Genomic DNA, 14484 nt, shown 5'->3' on the forward strand with positions numbered 1-14484 from the left:
GGGGGTTCACTTTCAGAACCAAATACAAAATTCTCTTTCAGAGAGCTCCCAAATTCTATGGTAGTGCTCTAAGTCCAGAATATCTCTTGAGTCCCTATTGGATCCTGGAATTCAATAGAGAAAATGGGGGGGGGGGTAATCTCTTTACTGACATGAAATGTGATTTCCTTCTGGGGAAATCTCAATGACATAATGGTACTATGAGTCTGGAGAATTGTATTTATAGCCCAAGGAGCAAAGTGGAATGGACACTGTCTAGACTTCATGGATTTTTGTGAATCTTTGAGTCTTTTCCCCATTATTTATATGTTTGAAATAAAGGCTCTTCTGTATTTTTTATGTATGTAATTAACTTGAGTGACTGTACATGAATTGAGAGAGGTCTTTTAACCCATACTATGATATAATTATGACTAGATATATTATTTTTTGAATAAATTTTATTAATTTTGGGGGTTTTTGTTTAATATTCCCCACTTTCTACCCAATCACCTCCAATATCCCATATAACAAATATTTTATTTTATTTTTTTATAGTTTTTATTTACTAGATATATGCATGGGTAATTTTACAACATTGATAATTGCCATACCTTTTGTTCTAATTTTTCCCCTCTTTTACCCTCCCCCCCAGATGGCAGGTTGACCAATACATGTTAAATATGTTAAAGTATAAATTAAATCCAATATATGTATATGTGTCCAAACAGTTGTTTTGCTGTACAAAAAGAATCGGATTTTGAAATAGTGTACAATTAGCCTGTGAAGGAAATCCAAAATGCAGGCGGACAAAAATAGAGGGATTGGGAATTCTATGTAGTGACGGTTCATAGTCATCTCCCAGAATTCTTTCACTGGGTGTAGCTGGTTCAGTTCATTACTGCTCTTGGAACTGATTTGGTTCATCTCATTGTTGAAGAGGGCCACATCCATCGAATTGTTCATCATATAATATTGTATTACAAATATTTTAAAAGAAAAAAAGAAAAAAACAGAAAAACAGTTCAATACATTAAAAAATATAAAACTATATACAAAGATCCCCATCTGTTGAGTTTCTACCTTGAAGGCAAATTTCCCTTTTATATCTCTTCTTAGGGGCTGTGCTTGACACCTGCGGTTCTATGATGTTCCCTTAAGACATTATAACTTTAGGCACAAGTCAAAGAATGGTTTATGAGAAGTTCCAGGACTAACCCTGGTTCCTAGAAACTTGGACCACAAAATTCAAGGATACAGCACTTGTATACATTTAACAGCTAAGAACAAACAAAAACAAATTTAGCATCTTTGCAAAAACAATCCAATTCAGAGGCATCCACAATATCCAATAAACACTAAAATATTTATAGAACATAAAATATCAAAGAACTTGAAACAAAATGGAGATGTCCATGGATTTGGGGAATGGCAAAAGTTGTAGTAGATGAATGTAACAATGAAAACACTTCACTGTAGGGAAAGGGACCTGTATGTACCAAAATGTTTGTGGCAGCCCTTTTTGTAGTGGCTAGAAACTGGAAGATGAATGGATGTCCATCAACTGGAGAATAGTTGGGTAAATTATGGTATATGAAGGTTATGGAATATTATTGCTCTGTAAGAAATGACCAGCAGGAGGAATATAGAGAGGCTTGGAGAGACTTACATCAACTGTTGCTGAGTGAAATGAGCAGAACTAGGGGATCATTATACACTTCAACAATGATACTGTATGAAGATGTATTCTGATAGAAGTGGATATCTTCAACATAGAGAAGAGCTAATCCAATTCCAATTGATCAATGATGGACAGAATCAGCTACACCCAGAGAAGGAACACTGGGAAATAAGTGTAAACTGTTAGCATTTTTGTCTTTCTTCCCAGGTTACTTTTACCTTAAGAATCCAATTCTTCCTGTGCAACAAGAAATTCGGTTCTGCACACATATATTGTATCTAGGATATACTATAACACATGTAACATGTATGGGGAGGGGTGGAGAGAGGGAAGGAAAAAGTTGGAATAGAAGTGAGTGCAAGGGATAATGTTGAAAAATTACCCATGCATATGTTCTGTCAATAAAAAGCTATAATTTTAAAAAAAGAAAATACTTCACTGTAAAAAAAATGATGAATATGAAGAAGATCAAAAAATATGAGAAGATTTATATGGACTAAGATCTAGAGACATAATCTATACAATGAAGAACCACAAAACATAACTATATGCTGTGAAATTTCAATGACCAACATTGACCCCAAAGAAAAGGTAAAAGAATGCATATCTCCCTCCTTTCAGAAGTGACTACCAATGTAGAATATTACCTATAAGACTAAACTCAGTAAATATATTGGTTAGTGTAGCTCAATTATTTTTTTCTTCTCAATTATTTGTTATAAGGACTCTCTGGGAAGGGAAGAGAGATGGATATATCAGAAAAGGCAGGTTATATAAAAGTCAAAGACTAGCTAGAGATTATAGTACATAATATAACAAATGGCCACATTTAGGAAGAAATACAAGTTAATTATTATACTCAACCTTTACTATTAATAAAAGATTTAAAAATACCTAGAGGATGACCATTACACTGGATGAGACATCATCAGTCCCACTCTAAACCAGTACTTGGGAACACCTCCAAGGATAAGAGATCACATTCAAACACACGCACACACACGTAGAAGTAAAAATAAGACTTACATTTTACTAGATTTTTAAAGTTTAAAAATATAAAATAGCATTTACATACTTTTTATATTCCCAGCACCATATGAGCAATTTACAAATATTTTCTCATTTGATTCTCATAAATATCTTTACAGCAGTGCAAGTAGATAAGTGCTATTGTCATCTTCATTTTAGTTTGAGAAAACTGAGGTAAGCTTATGATTTGCCTTAGGTAACTGATAACTGGTCCAAAGTCACATTTAATTAAACTCAAGTTTTCCCAAGTTCAGGTGAAGCACTCTGTGCACTATGGCACCACCTGGCTGCCTCTATTTTATAAAATATTTTTACAATAAACTTGGAAGGTAGATATTTTAATGATTATTACCCCCATTTTCCAGATGGGGAAAGTGAAGCTCAGAAAGATAAAATGTTGAAATCTTTGGTTCCATAGCTAGTGTTAAAATCAGAATTCAAACCCAGATTTCTTGATTTCAAGTTTAGTACCTTCCTTCCACTTTTTTTTCTGCTGTAATTTTCAATGCCAAAAAAAGGACAGCACCAAAATGGAGGTGGCTTTGAACAAAAGGTAAAGGAGTTTGAATGTTAATTCACCAGTACTAGGGAGCTACTGAAGATCTCTGAATAAAGAGTCACAGCCAGATGTATGCATGAGAAAAGCTCATCTTGCTGGGGTATGAAGAATGAACTAGAGGTTCAAGAAAGTAGGAACCAAAAGGTCTATAATGAGGTTTGGGGGATAATCTCAAGAGGGTTCATGAATGTGAAGATTTTTGGACCAGATGAGCTCTTATGTCCTTCTGTCATTGCAGATAAAAGAATTGAGAGAGAGAGTTTGGCTACTTACATCGAAAAGAATCGAAAAATGTTTTTGATCCAGGTACCTGCCCTATCGACAAGAGTTCTTAGAATGGACAGTCCAGCCATTTTCCATTTTCCAATCTGGCCTTGCTAAATATTCTATTGTAAAAGTGTCCCAAATGGTCTCAAAGGGACTGCTGGAATGAGTCAAAGGGGTCTGGGTCCCAGGAATATTATCAAAGCATCAAGCTTGCCTTATCCTAAGTTTTGCCCCCATGTATTGGAATCTGAGGCGGGAGATGTCTAGCATAGTGAAGGGGGGCATCTGGATGGAACAGGAGAGTCCCAGGGAATAACCTTTGCCTTGAATAGAACAAATTTGTTACTGAATTTTGGTTTTTTGGTGGTATCTTCAATGGGTAACAGGGCTTATGGGGAAGGAAAATTCAGATTCAAAGAGGACAAATGAAAGAAATGGGAAGGGGAGGGAGTGAATTTGACCTGGCTCCTTCAAAGTCTTTTGACAGCTTTAATTCTCACCCTTGACTTAGGCAAAACTCATTCTTTTCTCTTTTCCTCATTTTGTTTTCCTGAACTTCATTTCTTCTCCTTCTTTCCTTGTCTCCTCCCTCCTTTCCCCACTTTTTTCTCCTTGCTTTCTCCTTCACCCTTCCAATTTTTTGTTGTGTCGAGATCCCCAAACTCATTCTTTCCTCATTTCCTCATTTTGTTTTCCCAAAATTAATCTCTTCCCCTTCTTTCATTGCCTCCTCCCTCTTTTTCCTCTTCTTCTCCTCGTTGCTTTCTCCTTCATCCTCCCCTTTGGTTGTGCCGAGATCCCAAGTCCTCCAAAATGCCTGTGCTCTAGGTCCCTGAATACATTGTAAAGGAACATCTTTGTCCTCCTGACAGAGTTAGAGGTTCTTAATCCTTTGTGTTCCAGAGTCTTGGGCCTTAGGTTACTCAAACTTCCCAGGAAGTATCAAGAGCCCAAGGGATTAGCAGATCCCAACGGTCAAGAGTTTGAACCATCTTTTCTTGCGTGTGATCTGAATGATTCCCATTTTGACTCCTACAAGTGTTAAGCCACATTATCAATCCCCTCTACATTGCTGTGAGTTGTCAGGATGAGGAACAGAGAGGAAGATTATCCTTTACATAATGCTGACACTCCATTCTGAGTCCTGCCATCTCTGACACAGACACGCCTGAGAGAAGGGTTCTGAAGGCATGACAAGGCAAGTTCATTTAACCTCTCTGAGACTCAGCTTCCTCATCTGTAAAATGGGGATAATAGTAGCACCTCGTCCCATGGTTGTTATGAGGTATCATAACATAAAACAAGGTACTCTATGTAAAATGCTTTGCAAACCATAATGTGAGACATAAATGCCAGCTATTAACTGGCATATTAGTTCTCCCTTTCTCTAGAACAAGGTGGTACACAAATGCCATCTTACAAACTAACCTCAAGCACCCAGAGGGAATCCTTCCTTCCTCCTGATTTTATTTTCTAGCTTCTGGGAGGCCTTGAGTATGAGAGAGGCTGGGGAGGTGGGGTCCCAGAAATGGGATTTCAGAGATCTTCTTCAGAGATCTTCTTTCAGAGATCTTTCAGAGAGCCTTCCTCAGGGCTAGTCAATCAGTCAATAAGCAGCTATCAGGTGCTGTCAGACATCAAGAATACAAACTCATAAATCCAAGTGTTTGCCCACAAGGGACTTACCTTCCACAGAAAAAAATATATAAGCTCAATACAGGGTAATGGGAGTGGAGTGGACAGAGGCCCTAGAAGCTGGAAGAATTAGCAATGGGCTCCTGTAGAAAGTGAGGCTATAGTGGAGCTCTGAAGTCAAATGGAGGATTTCAAAAAATGAGAATAAGGAGAGAGTGCATTCCAGGCAGAAGTGTCAGCCTTTACAAAAGCATAGGAATGGCAAGGAGAATTTGGTGGGTGAAGAAAAACATGTTCCTCATTGGCCCTACCCTTCTTCCTTCCTTCCCTCCTTCTCTCCTTCCTTCCTTTGTTCTTTCCTTCCTTCCTCCCTTTCTCTTTATTCTTCCTATCTTCCTTCCTTCTTTTCTTTCTTCCTTTTTTCCTTCCTTCCATTGTTCCTTCCTCCCTTCCATATTTTCTTTCTTCTTTCCTTTCTTTCCCTCCCTCCTTTCCTTCTTTCCTCCCTTCTTCCTCCTTTCCCTCCCTCATTCTTTCCTTTTTTTCTTCTTTCCTCCTTCTTTCCTTCTCCCCACCTCCCTCCTTTCCTTCTTTATTTTCCCTTCTTCCTTCCTTTCTTTCTTTACTTCTTCTTTCCTTCCTCTCTCCCTTAATCCTTCCTTTCTTCTCTCTCCCTCTTTTCTTCCTCCCTCCCTTCCTTCTTTCCTAAACTCAATTGCTCCATTTCTTTCTACTTTTATACCCTCTCACTCATCTTCTATCACACCGCTTTTCCCATTGTATCTAGGGTGGATCATGGATATAATGCTGAGGTCAAGTGTGGGGGGAGGGGATGGAGATCCCTTCGAACTCTGTCCCCAAGGTATGGGTTTTTGGCCCTCAGTATGCCCTGGAAATGAAGAAAGAGGAGATCCTGAGACTGGAAATGTTGGCCACCAAGGAAGAGATGAAGCTGAAGAAGGCAGAAAAATTCCTAGAGAAAGACGCGACTCTGTTTGATGAGTTCCTGAAGGAGAATGATAAGAACTCCGTGCAGGCCATGAGAACGTAAAGCAAGGGGGGAAGGTGCAGCCATGGGGGCAAGGCCCATGAGGACAGTGGAGGGGAGGGGGGCAAAATGTCAACCCCCTCTCCAGAACCAGTGTTAATGCCCAATAACTGATAATCAGAATAACACTGGCCTAGAAGCCCAGTCTTCCATATCCCATTGTAGAGAGGGGAAAATGGGGTCTTCCATTTCACCCTAATGGTAACAGTCCAAGAAAAATATTATATTCACAGGGCAGATTTGCTATGTACCTCTACAGCAGTATCCTTAAACCCAGATATAATGCCAAATTTGGGGGTCTTGGGGCTTTCCATCAGCACCTAACTGAGCCTTAAACTGGGATCTATACCTAAATCTAACTCCAATTTAGGCCTAAACTCAAATACTAGCAAGTACTGTATTAAAAACTATCTATGATGCTAAAGCCACAATACCTTCTATTCCCATTGCTAAAAATCCTAATCCCATCTTTAAACCTTAATACTAACTTTAATTTTAGTCTCATGTTGCACAACAAATATATGCTAAGGGTCACTATTTATCACGAGTACTCATAGCCATTGTCCTAAAGAAAGTTTCCTCAGAACCTAGTCACAGGGTCATTTAATCCACCCTCCTGTCCTCAGGTACTAAGTCTTCAAGACTGGCTCTAGGAAGAATAGCCTCTTCTTGGTCATTTTATACCAAACCCTGCTCAGCCAAATGTGAAGAGACAACATTAACTAAAAATAACTCTCCATTCCCTGCCTCTGATGTATCATGTCTGGTCTTAGGCTACATTTTACAGAAATTAAGCCTATGCTCTTTTCATTCTCCAAACTATGGCCGCCTCCTATTTCCACCAACATCTGATCTGTTCAGAATTTGTTTCTGCACTGGGCTATTAGTCTTGCCCATGTTCTCCTAAGGAACATCATGGTCCTTTGAGACCCACTGTGGACTGCCTAGCTAAAATTCCTGTCCTTCAGTAGTTCCTATCAACAGGCAGACTTTTCTAGTATTTGGTGAATCAGACAACCCTGGGTTGATCATAAGTTTAGCCAGAATATTTTCCATATCTAGCTTTGTGTCATAGCCTGTTATGGGATTGAGGACCTGGCTAGTGGAGAGTGGGACAGGCAGGAATTACCAATGGCAAAAACAGTGAGGATCTGGATAGCTTGTGTGGAAGGCATGGATTGGGTAAAAGTCTTAATTGAAGTTAGACCCCAGAGATCCTTAAAAAAACAGGAAGAAAACCTTTGATTTGGTGTGGCAGCCAATTTCCACTGTTTTTACATTTTGATGGTATAAATGGAGAACACAGACTGAGCATCAATTATCTCTTCCATCACATCATGTGACTGGTCCATCTCCTTTTCTTGAACATGTTTCCTCTCTGATATCCATAGGCATAAGATGACTTCAAATACCTTATCACTGGAAATAATGTCATTCCCTTGCATCCATCATGCATTTTTCCATTGAACATTGGTTATTTAAAACGTTTAATTCTTCTGATATCACATCCTTTTAAGACGTATATTGCTTGGAAAATATTTGGGTACTCTCAAAATGTAAACAGACCTAGAGAAAGGAAGACTAATGCTTCATGGATAGATCTTGTTTATAGCATCCAGGGAAGAAGATGGATGAGAAATTGATAGAGGGAATAGTCACATAGGGGTAGCAGGGATCATGGGTTCATATAACTAAAGCTAGAAGGGACCTTAGATGCTTCATTTAACAGATAAGGAAACTGAAGGAGGACCAGAGAATTTATGTGACTTCCAATAACAGGATCATCATTCCTGGAAGGGACTTTGTGTGTCATGTGGTCCAACTTACTCATTTCACTGATACCCAAAGAGAATGAGGGGTCTGCCCAGGGCTGGTGATTGACTTATGTCTTTCTCCTAGCTCTCAAATGGGTTATAATAAGGAGGATTGTGGTATAATGGAAAGCACACTGGACTTGGGCCCAAGAAAATTAGTGCTATAAGAGTCTAGCTAGGATTGTTAGGAAAGCTTCCTGGAAAAGGCAAGACTAGAATTGGGCCTTGAAAAATAAATAGGATTTCATTTGTTAAAAGGGAAAAATATTCTTAAGGTTCCCTACTTCTTTAGAAGGCATTTCCTAACCCGAAATCTCTTCAATTAAGCAGGCTGGATAGGAATGGATAAGTTGACTTCTCTGGGAACCTTTGATTTCATTTCCTACATTAATTTTGACCCTCTTGCTTTGTTCTAGCCAAAAAAAAAGCAAGATAGAAGACTGTTCCCTTATATTTCTAGGTCTTTAGGTTGAACTTTTTCCCCAAGGGAATTTATTCCTTAATCTGGGGTGGGCCTGCTGTTGCTCAGACTGACTAGCTGGAGGTCTGACTACATCTCTAACAAGTCTTCCTCCTGTTGTAGGGCGGAAAAGGAAGCCAAAGCAAAGATGGAGAAGATCGCTGAAATCCGAGAGATCACAGCACAAATCTTAATGATTAAAAGGTGACATTTACCCCCCTTCTTCTCTCAAGGGAGAGTTGGAAAAGGCAAATGTTTTATGGGAAAATCTTCTTTGTTAATTTTAGGAACATAGACTTTTAAGATGTAGAGCTGAAGTGTACCATGGAGATCATCTTTTAGATACAGTGGAAAGAGATCTGGATTGAGAATTGTGTGTGTGTTAGTATGTGTTTTTGAGTGCTCTTACTATCCTTTTCTTCCTTTATACAATGAGTGAGTTGGATTAAATGATCTCTACAATCCCTTAGATTTATGCTGCATTTTACAAAGGAGGAAAGGATGATTTCTACAATCCCTTTTAGCAATAGATTTATGCGTAGTTTTACAAAGGAAGAAAGGAAGAGACACTCTTCCCACTTCAAGCCAACTTTCTCCTGTTCTAGTGCCTACAAGAAACCACAACTCAGACATTTATCCCCATTTGACAGATGAAAAAATCGAGGCCTGTATGCTGTAATGATTTAATCACAATTACACATCGAGATAGCAGGTGAAGCTAGGATTAGATCATCTATAAAGTGCAACAATGGATGAAAAACTCTTTGCAAACCTTAAAAGTATTTTATAAATGCTAGCTACGATTGTTATTGTTGTTATTAATCATCCTAGGACTTTAGTCAATTCAGTCAAAAAAGGACTTCTCCTCCCCTCCCCAAGAGGCAATTAATTTACACTTGAGGAAAATGAGGCATACACAGTGAAGTGACTTGCCTAAGGACACACAACTAGTGTCTGGGACCAGATTTGAACTTAGGTTTTTGTGCCTCCAGTGCTGGCACTTGATACACCGCACCATCCAGCTGACCCTTCCCCTCTCTCTTTAGAAGACATTTCCCAAAATAGAATCCTGTATAAATTAAGCAGAAAATACAAGAATGGTCCAGCTGAACCTGAAATTTCTATTTTAGGCAGATGGATGGTAAGGTAGATAAAGCACCGGTCCTGGAGTTAGGAAGATCTGAGTTCAAATGTAGCCTCAGAAACTTACAAGCTGTATGACCTGGGCAAATCACTTAACTTTGTTTGCCTCAGTTTTCTCATCTGTAAAATGGGAATAATAGCAGCACCAACCTTCCCTATTTGTTAGGAGAATCCAAAGAGATGGTAATTATAAAACACTTAACAGTGCCTACCATACATCAATATTGCCATTTTTATTATTATAACTAGTCCAGTGTTCTTTCTACTACCTCTCTAATTTTCTTTTGAAGAAAGGGACTGGAAAAGTGAGGAAAAAAGCATGGGATGAGAGGGAGGAAAGAGAGTTTGTGAGAAGTGTATACATAGTTCACAGAACCCCACCTATAACATCAGGTCATTAGCACTTCCGACATAGCTTTCTCACAGGTGACCATCCATGCATCTATCTGTTTATGTGTGTCTATCCTTCTAGCTGTCTGTCTGTCTGTCTAAATATCTATTTATCTGTTTAGATACCTATCTACCTGTTTGCCTAGATATGTATCTGTATGTTTATCTCTCTCTATCTAGATTATCTGTCTGTCTATCTGTCCATATCTATCTGCTTATTTATCTGTCTGTATATCTATCTAAAGATCTGTCGGTCTATCTCTCTAGATACCTATCTGCCTCTCTGTCTGTTTACATATTTATCTGTATGTTTATCTATCTGTCTAGATATCTACCTGTCTCCTTCTTTCTGTCTGTTCATATATTTACATATCTGACTGTCTAGATATCTATCCTGTCTGTCTGTCTGTCCAGATATCTATCTGTCTCTGTCTGTCTATGTAATATGGCATAAGCATATCTAGAAAGATTATCTTATTCTCAAGTGTCCCTTTAACATTTCAATGCCTGAAAACTCACCATTAGAATTATAGAATTAAAATGATTTGGGATCCCACCATAAAATAGAATATTGAATAGTTCAATCAATTAATCAAATTTCTGTTAAATAGCCTACTGTGTACTAAGCTCTGTAATAAGCACAGAGATGCAAGACAAAGATGAAACATTCTCTACTTTCAAAGAGCTTATACTCTATTTACCTTGTCTTATTGGAACATGGGTCTTGGAATTAAAACATCTGTGTTTTCATCCCAGATATATGACTTTTGAGTCATAGGGCCCTGTCCCTCAATTTCTTCTGCTATAAAAATTAGGCTATTATTACTTGGGTTACCTAATTCACTGGATTGTTCTAAGGAAAATGTAACAATAACATAACATGGAAATATGTATTGATGGTCTTCTCAAGAGTTTTCTCACAATCCACTTTAAATATGTAGCTGTCCTTGGGATGATTCCATTGGGATAACAAAGAGAGATAAAAAGGAGATTCCAAGGAGGGCAAAATTCTCCATGCCTACAAGCCAGGCCTGGATGAGGGTCCCACAGCTTGAATGTCCTTGAAAGTGGTCAGGAGAGTTGAGTCTCAACTTAAATAGCCATAGAAAGAAAAAAGCTAAGCTGGCCCAGAACTCATGAGATTCGCCTAGATCACCAGTTCATTGAACAAGAACTATAAAGTGCTTTAGCGATTGTCTCTTCCAACTTCATCATTTTATAAATGAAGAGGCTGAATAGATATTCAGAGCAATTTGCCAGAGATCACACAAATAAAAGGCAGAAAAAACGGGATTCAAATTCAGACTCTATGATTCTGGAAATTGGTATTTTTTCCCATTACAATAACTTCTGGCTCTGCCCAATTATATAACTGTTTGACCTTCAGTGAATGTCTTCTCCATTCCTTAGTCAAATGAGGGGATCTGGGCTACTTGATCTCTGAGATCCTTAACAGTGATAATCTGGAAGGACTGGAAATAGGAATGTGAGGAACACAAGGGTTCCATTCTTATGGGTTGGGGAACCCATAGTCATGTACCATTGGTTTAATTTTTACAATATCTCTTCCTTGATTTCTGACCCAGTGAAATCTCCAAGTTTGAAGACAACGTCCAGATTTTCAAACTCTATAAGGAGTTCCTCTATAAGCTGTCCCCCAAGGAGTGGCTGATGACCCATGCCAAGAAGTTTTTGGCCCGTGCTGCTGCCACGATGACCTTAAGGCCATGCAAAGATAGTATTCCATTTTTGTCCTTGGATAGAGGTAACAGGAAGAAGGAATGGGAGACCAAGGGGTCCATCCTTATGACTTGCAAACACATTCTCTAAGCAAAGATGAGGACAGCCAAGAGCTCAGCAATCCAAGACAGAAACATTGTAGCATCCATCCAGACATAGCAGTCTCAGAATCAGACCTGTGGACCGGGGGGTTGGAAGGAACCTAAGACAGCATCTGGTCTAGTCCCCTTAGGAGGTCTGGGAGACATGTCTCCTTATTCCCATAATGCTTTCTGCAATACCAGACTACCTGATATTGACAAGGCTCTGGAACAGGCAGGAAATTCTAAAAACTGCCTCTTGTAGGATTTGAGCAGCCACAGGTCAGAGCTAGGAAGTGACTTAGGGGGCCTTCAGAGAAAGGGCCTAAAATCGAGGATAGAATCCTCCAAAGGGATCTCTCAATTCCTTCCAGATTGGATCAAAAACAGCAGAAAACCCAGCTCAACCACCTCCACCTCAAACCTCCCTCCATCCTCCCTGAGTGAGATAGTGATTAACAAGGAGGACAAATCCTCCCCAACACCGTCGTCATCCCAGGATTTACAGCCTCTGTTCAGAATCAGCCCCATGAAGAAAGGGTAAGTCAACCATGGAGAGAGAAGATGGAGTGGGAGAGGGGTAGAAGGGAGAACTAGGCCTGTGTGACTCGGAAGAGACTGAGGAGGAAAGGGTACAAGAGACCAGGTGGGACTGACCTGCACACCTTCTCTGTTTGCAGGAGGAAAGGATCAGCTATGTGCTTTTCAAAATAACACAAAACCATGGAGTTTTAGATCTGGGGATAGACTTAGAACTTGGAATGGAAAATATTTTGGTCAAAAAGCACCTCAGAACATTTAAAGATGGGAAAGGATGGAAAGGGACCTTAGGACCAAGATGTCTGAGCTGGAAAAGGAGTCCTTAGAGCAGAGAATATCAAAGCTGAAAAGGAATTTAAAACACAGAATGTCACAGCTGGAAGAAACAGTGTCAGAGTGGGAGGTGGCCTTAGAATATAGTGTCAGAACTGGAAGGGGCCTTAGAACATAGAATGTCAGAATTGGAAGGACCCTTAAAAAACAGAATGTCAAAGCAGGAAATACCCTTAGGACACAGAAGATAGAGGTGGGCAGATCCTTAGAACCCAATGTCAGAGTTAATAGGGGTGGTGGATGCTTGCATCTTGTAAAGGTAGATAGAAAGAAATACAGCCAGAGAGATTGTGAGCAGAGGACAGGGTGGTGTGCAGTGACATCAGAGAAACCCTCTCTGTGCCCGTGACTGTGCCAGCTGTTCCTGTGCCAGCTGTTCCTGCTAGCATGCAAAGAGGGAAAGAGTTTGCAGTGCTTGGACCCAGAAAGGCCATCATCCACCATTCATGAAATCAGAATGTTAGAAAAGGAAAGGGAAGTTGGAGAGACCAAAGAATAGCTAGCATTTACAAAGTACTTCAAGGCTGGCAGGGTGCTTCACAAATATTGTCTCACAACCACACCAGGAAGTAAAACCCGGTATTATTTCCAATTTACAATCAGGCAACTGAAACATACAGAGGTCAAGGAATTTGTCTGGGGTCACACAATTAGGAAGTGTCTGAGATTTGACCTCTATCTTTCATGCTAACTGCTACAACATAGAGAATTCAAGCTAGAATGGGTTTTAGATCATGAAATGTCAGATCTGGAGATGGCCTTTGAAATTATCTAATCTGACCCCATCATTTTATAGATCATAAGTTTATAGATTGAGAGGTTACAAATGACTCTACCCAGGGTGTCCATGGGGGAACTAGGATTAGAACCCAGATAAGGGGTCATTTAGGGGAAATTGGCAATATATGGGGCAGATCCCAAGCCTCTGAGAAGAATGATGTGGATGGCAGCTACAGTTTTCTTGATGTCCCTGAAGAGACAGAATCCTATATATTACTGGAGGACATATCAATCAATGAAAAACAGAAGAACAACAGAATTCAGGGAAAAGTGCCAGGCATATAACAGCTTTCCCTAGAAAATCCAACCCACACTGATTTCTCTGTTTGTAGACTTTCTAAATCAGCACACAAAGGGTGTCATCAACAGATTACCTGATCACCTTGAGTCTGCTGCTGGTATATTCCCACTTGTCTCTAGACTATAGAAATAAATTAGATTAATTTTAAAGGAAGAACTATTTTTGAAGTTTTGAAAGAGGGTAGAGGAGTTAAGTCTCTAAAATCAGTTTATATTAAATACTACTTGCATCCTTTCAGTCTCCTTACAATTATATAAAATGTATAGATACAATGATAGAATGTCAGAGTTAGAAGGGATTTTCAAAATCATCAATCCATACCTGAGAAGGAAGGACTCTATTAGCATTCTGAAAACTGTAATAAAATCCTAAACTTCTTAGCTCAATTAATCAAACATTAATGAAGCATGTAGTATGTGCAGATGCAAGGAAGTCACCATCCATGGGAATAATGAATGCTACTTTAAAAGTAGTTGATTACATTTGAATCCTACTATTCAGAATTATAATTATGTAAAATATTGTAAATAGTGGCAAATATTTTGATCAAAAAGCACCTCACAACATAGAACATTAAAGATAGAAAGGGGGGCAACTAGGTGGCGCAGTGGATAGAGCACCAGACCTGAATTCAGGAGGACCCGAGTTCAAATATGGTCTCAGACACTTAACACTTCCTAGCTGTGTGACCTTAGGCAAGTCACT

At 39.3% G+C, this 14484-nt stretch overlaps 1 protein-coding gene across 3 annotated transcripts in view; it reads left to right on the forward strand.

Moving 5' to 3' along the window:
- CFAP100 (cilia and flagella associated protein 100) overlaps positions 1 to 14484 on the forward strand; it is a 43341-nt gene that overhangs the window by 13237 nt on the left and 15620 nt on the right. For all 3 annotated transcript variants that reach the window (XM_074283809.1, XM_074283808.1, XM_074283807.1), the window contains exons 6-10: positions 3487 to 3554; positions 6034 to 6197; positions 8596 to 8676; positions 11592 to 11770; positions 12200 to 12365. In XM_074283809.1, the coding sequence (XP_074139910.1) occupies positions 3487 to 3554; positions 6034 to 6197; positions 8596 to 8676; positions 11592 to 11770; positions 12200 to 12365 (658 nt within the window). The remainder of the gene's footprint in view (positions 1 to 3486; positions 3555 to 6033; positions 6198 to 8595; positions 8677 to 11591; positions 11771 to 12199; positions 12366 to 14484) is intronic.

The sequence above is a fragment of the Sminthopsis crassicaudata genome, chromosome 1 (assembly GCF_048593235.1).
Source record: "Sminthopsis crassicaudata isolate SCR6 chromosome 1, ASM4859323v1, whole genome shotgun sequence".
Classification (NCBI taxonomy): Eukaryota; Metazoa; Chordata; class Mammalia; order Dasyuromorphia; family Dasyuridae; genus Sminthopsis; species Sminthopsis crassicaudata.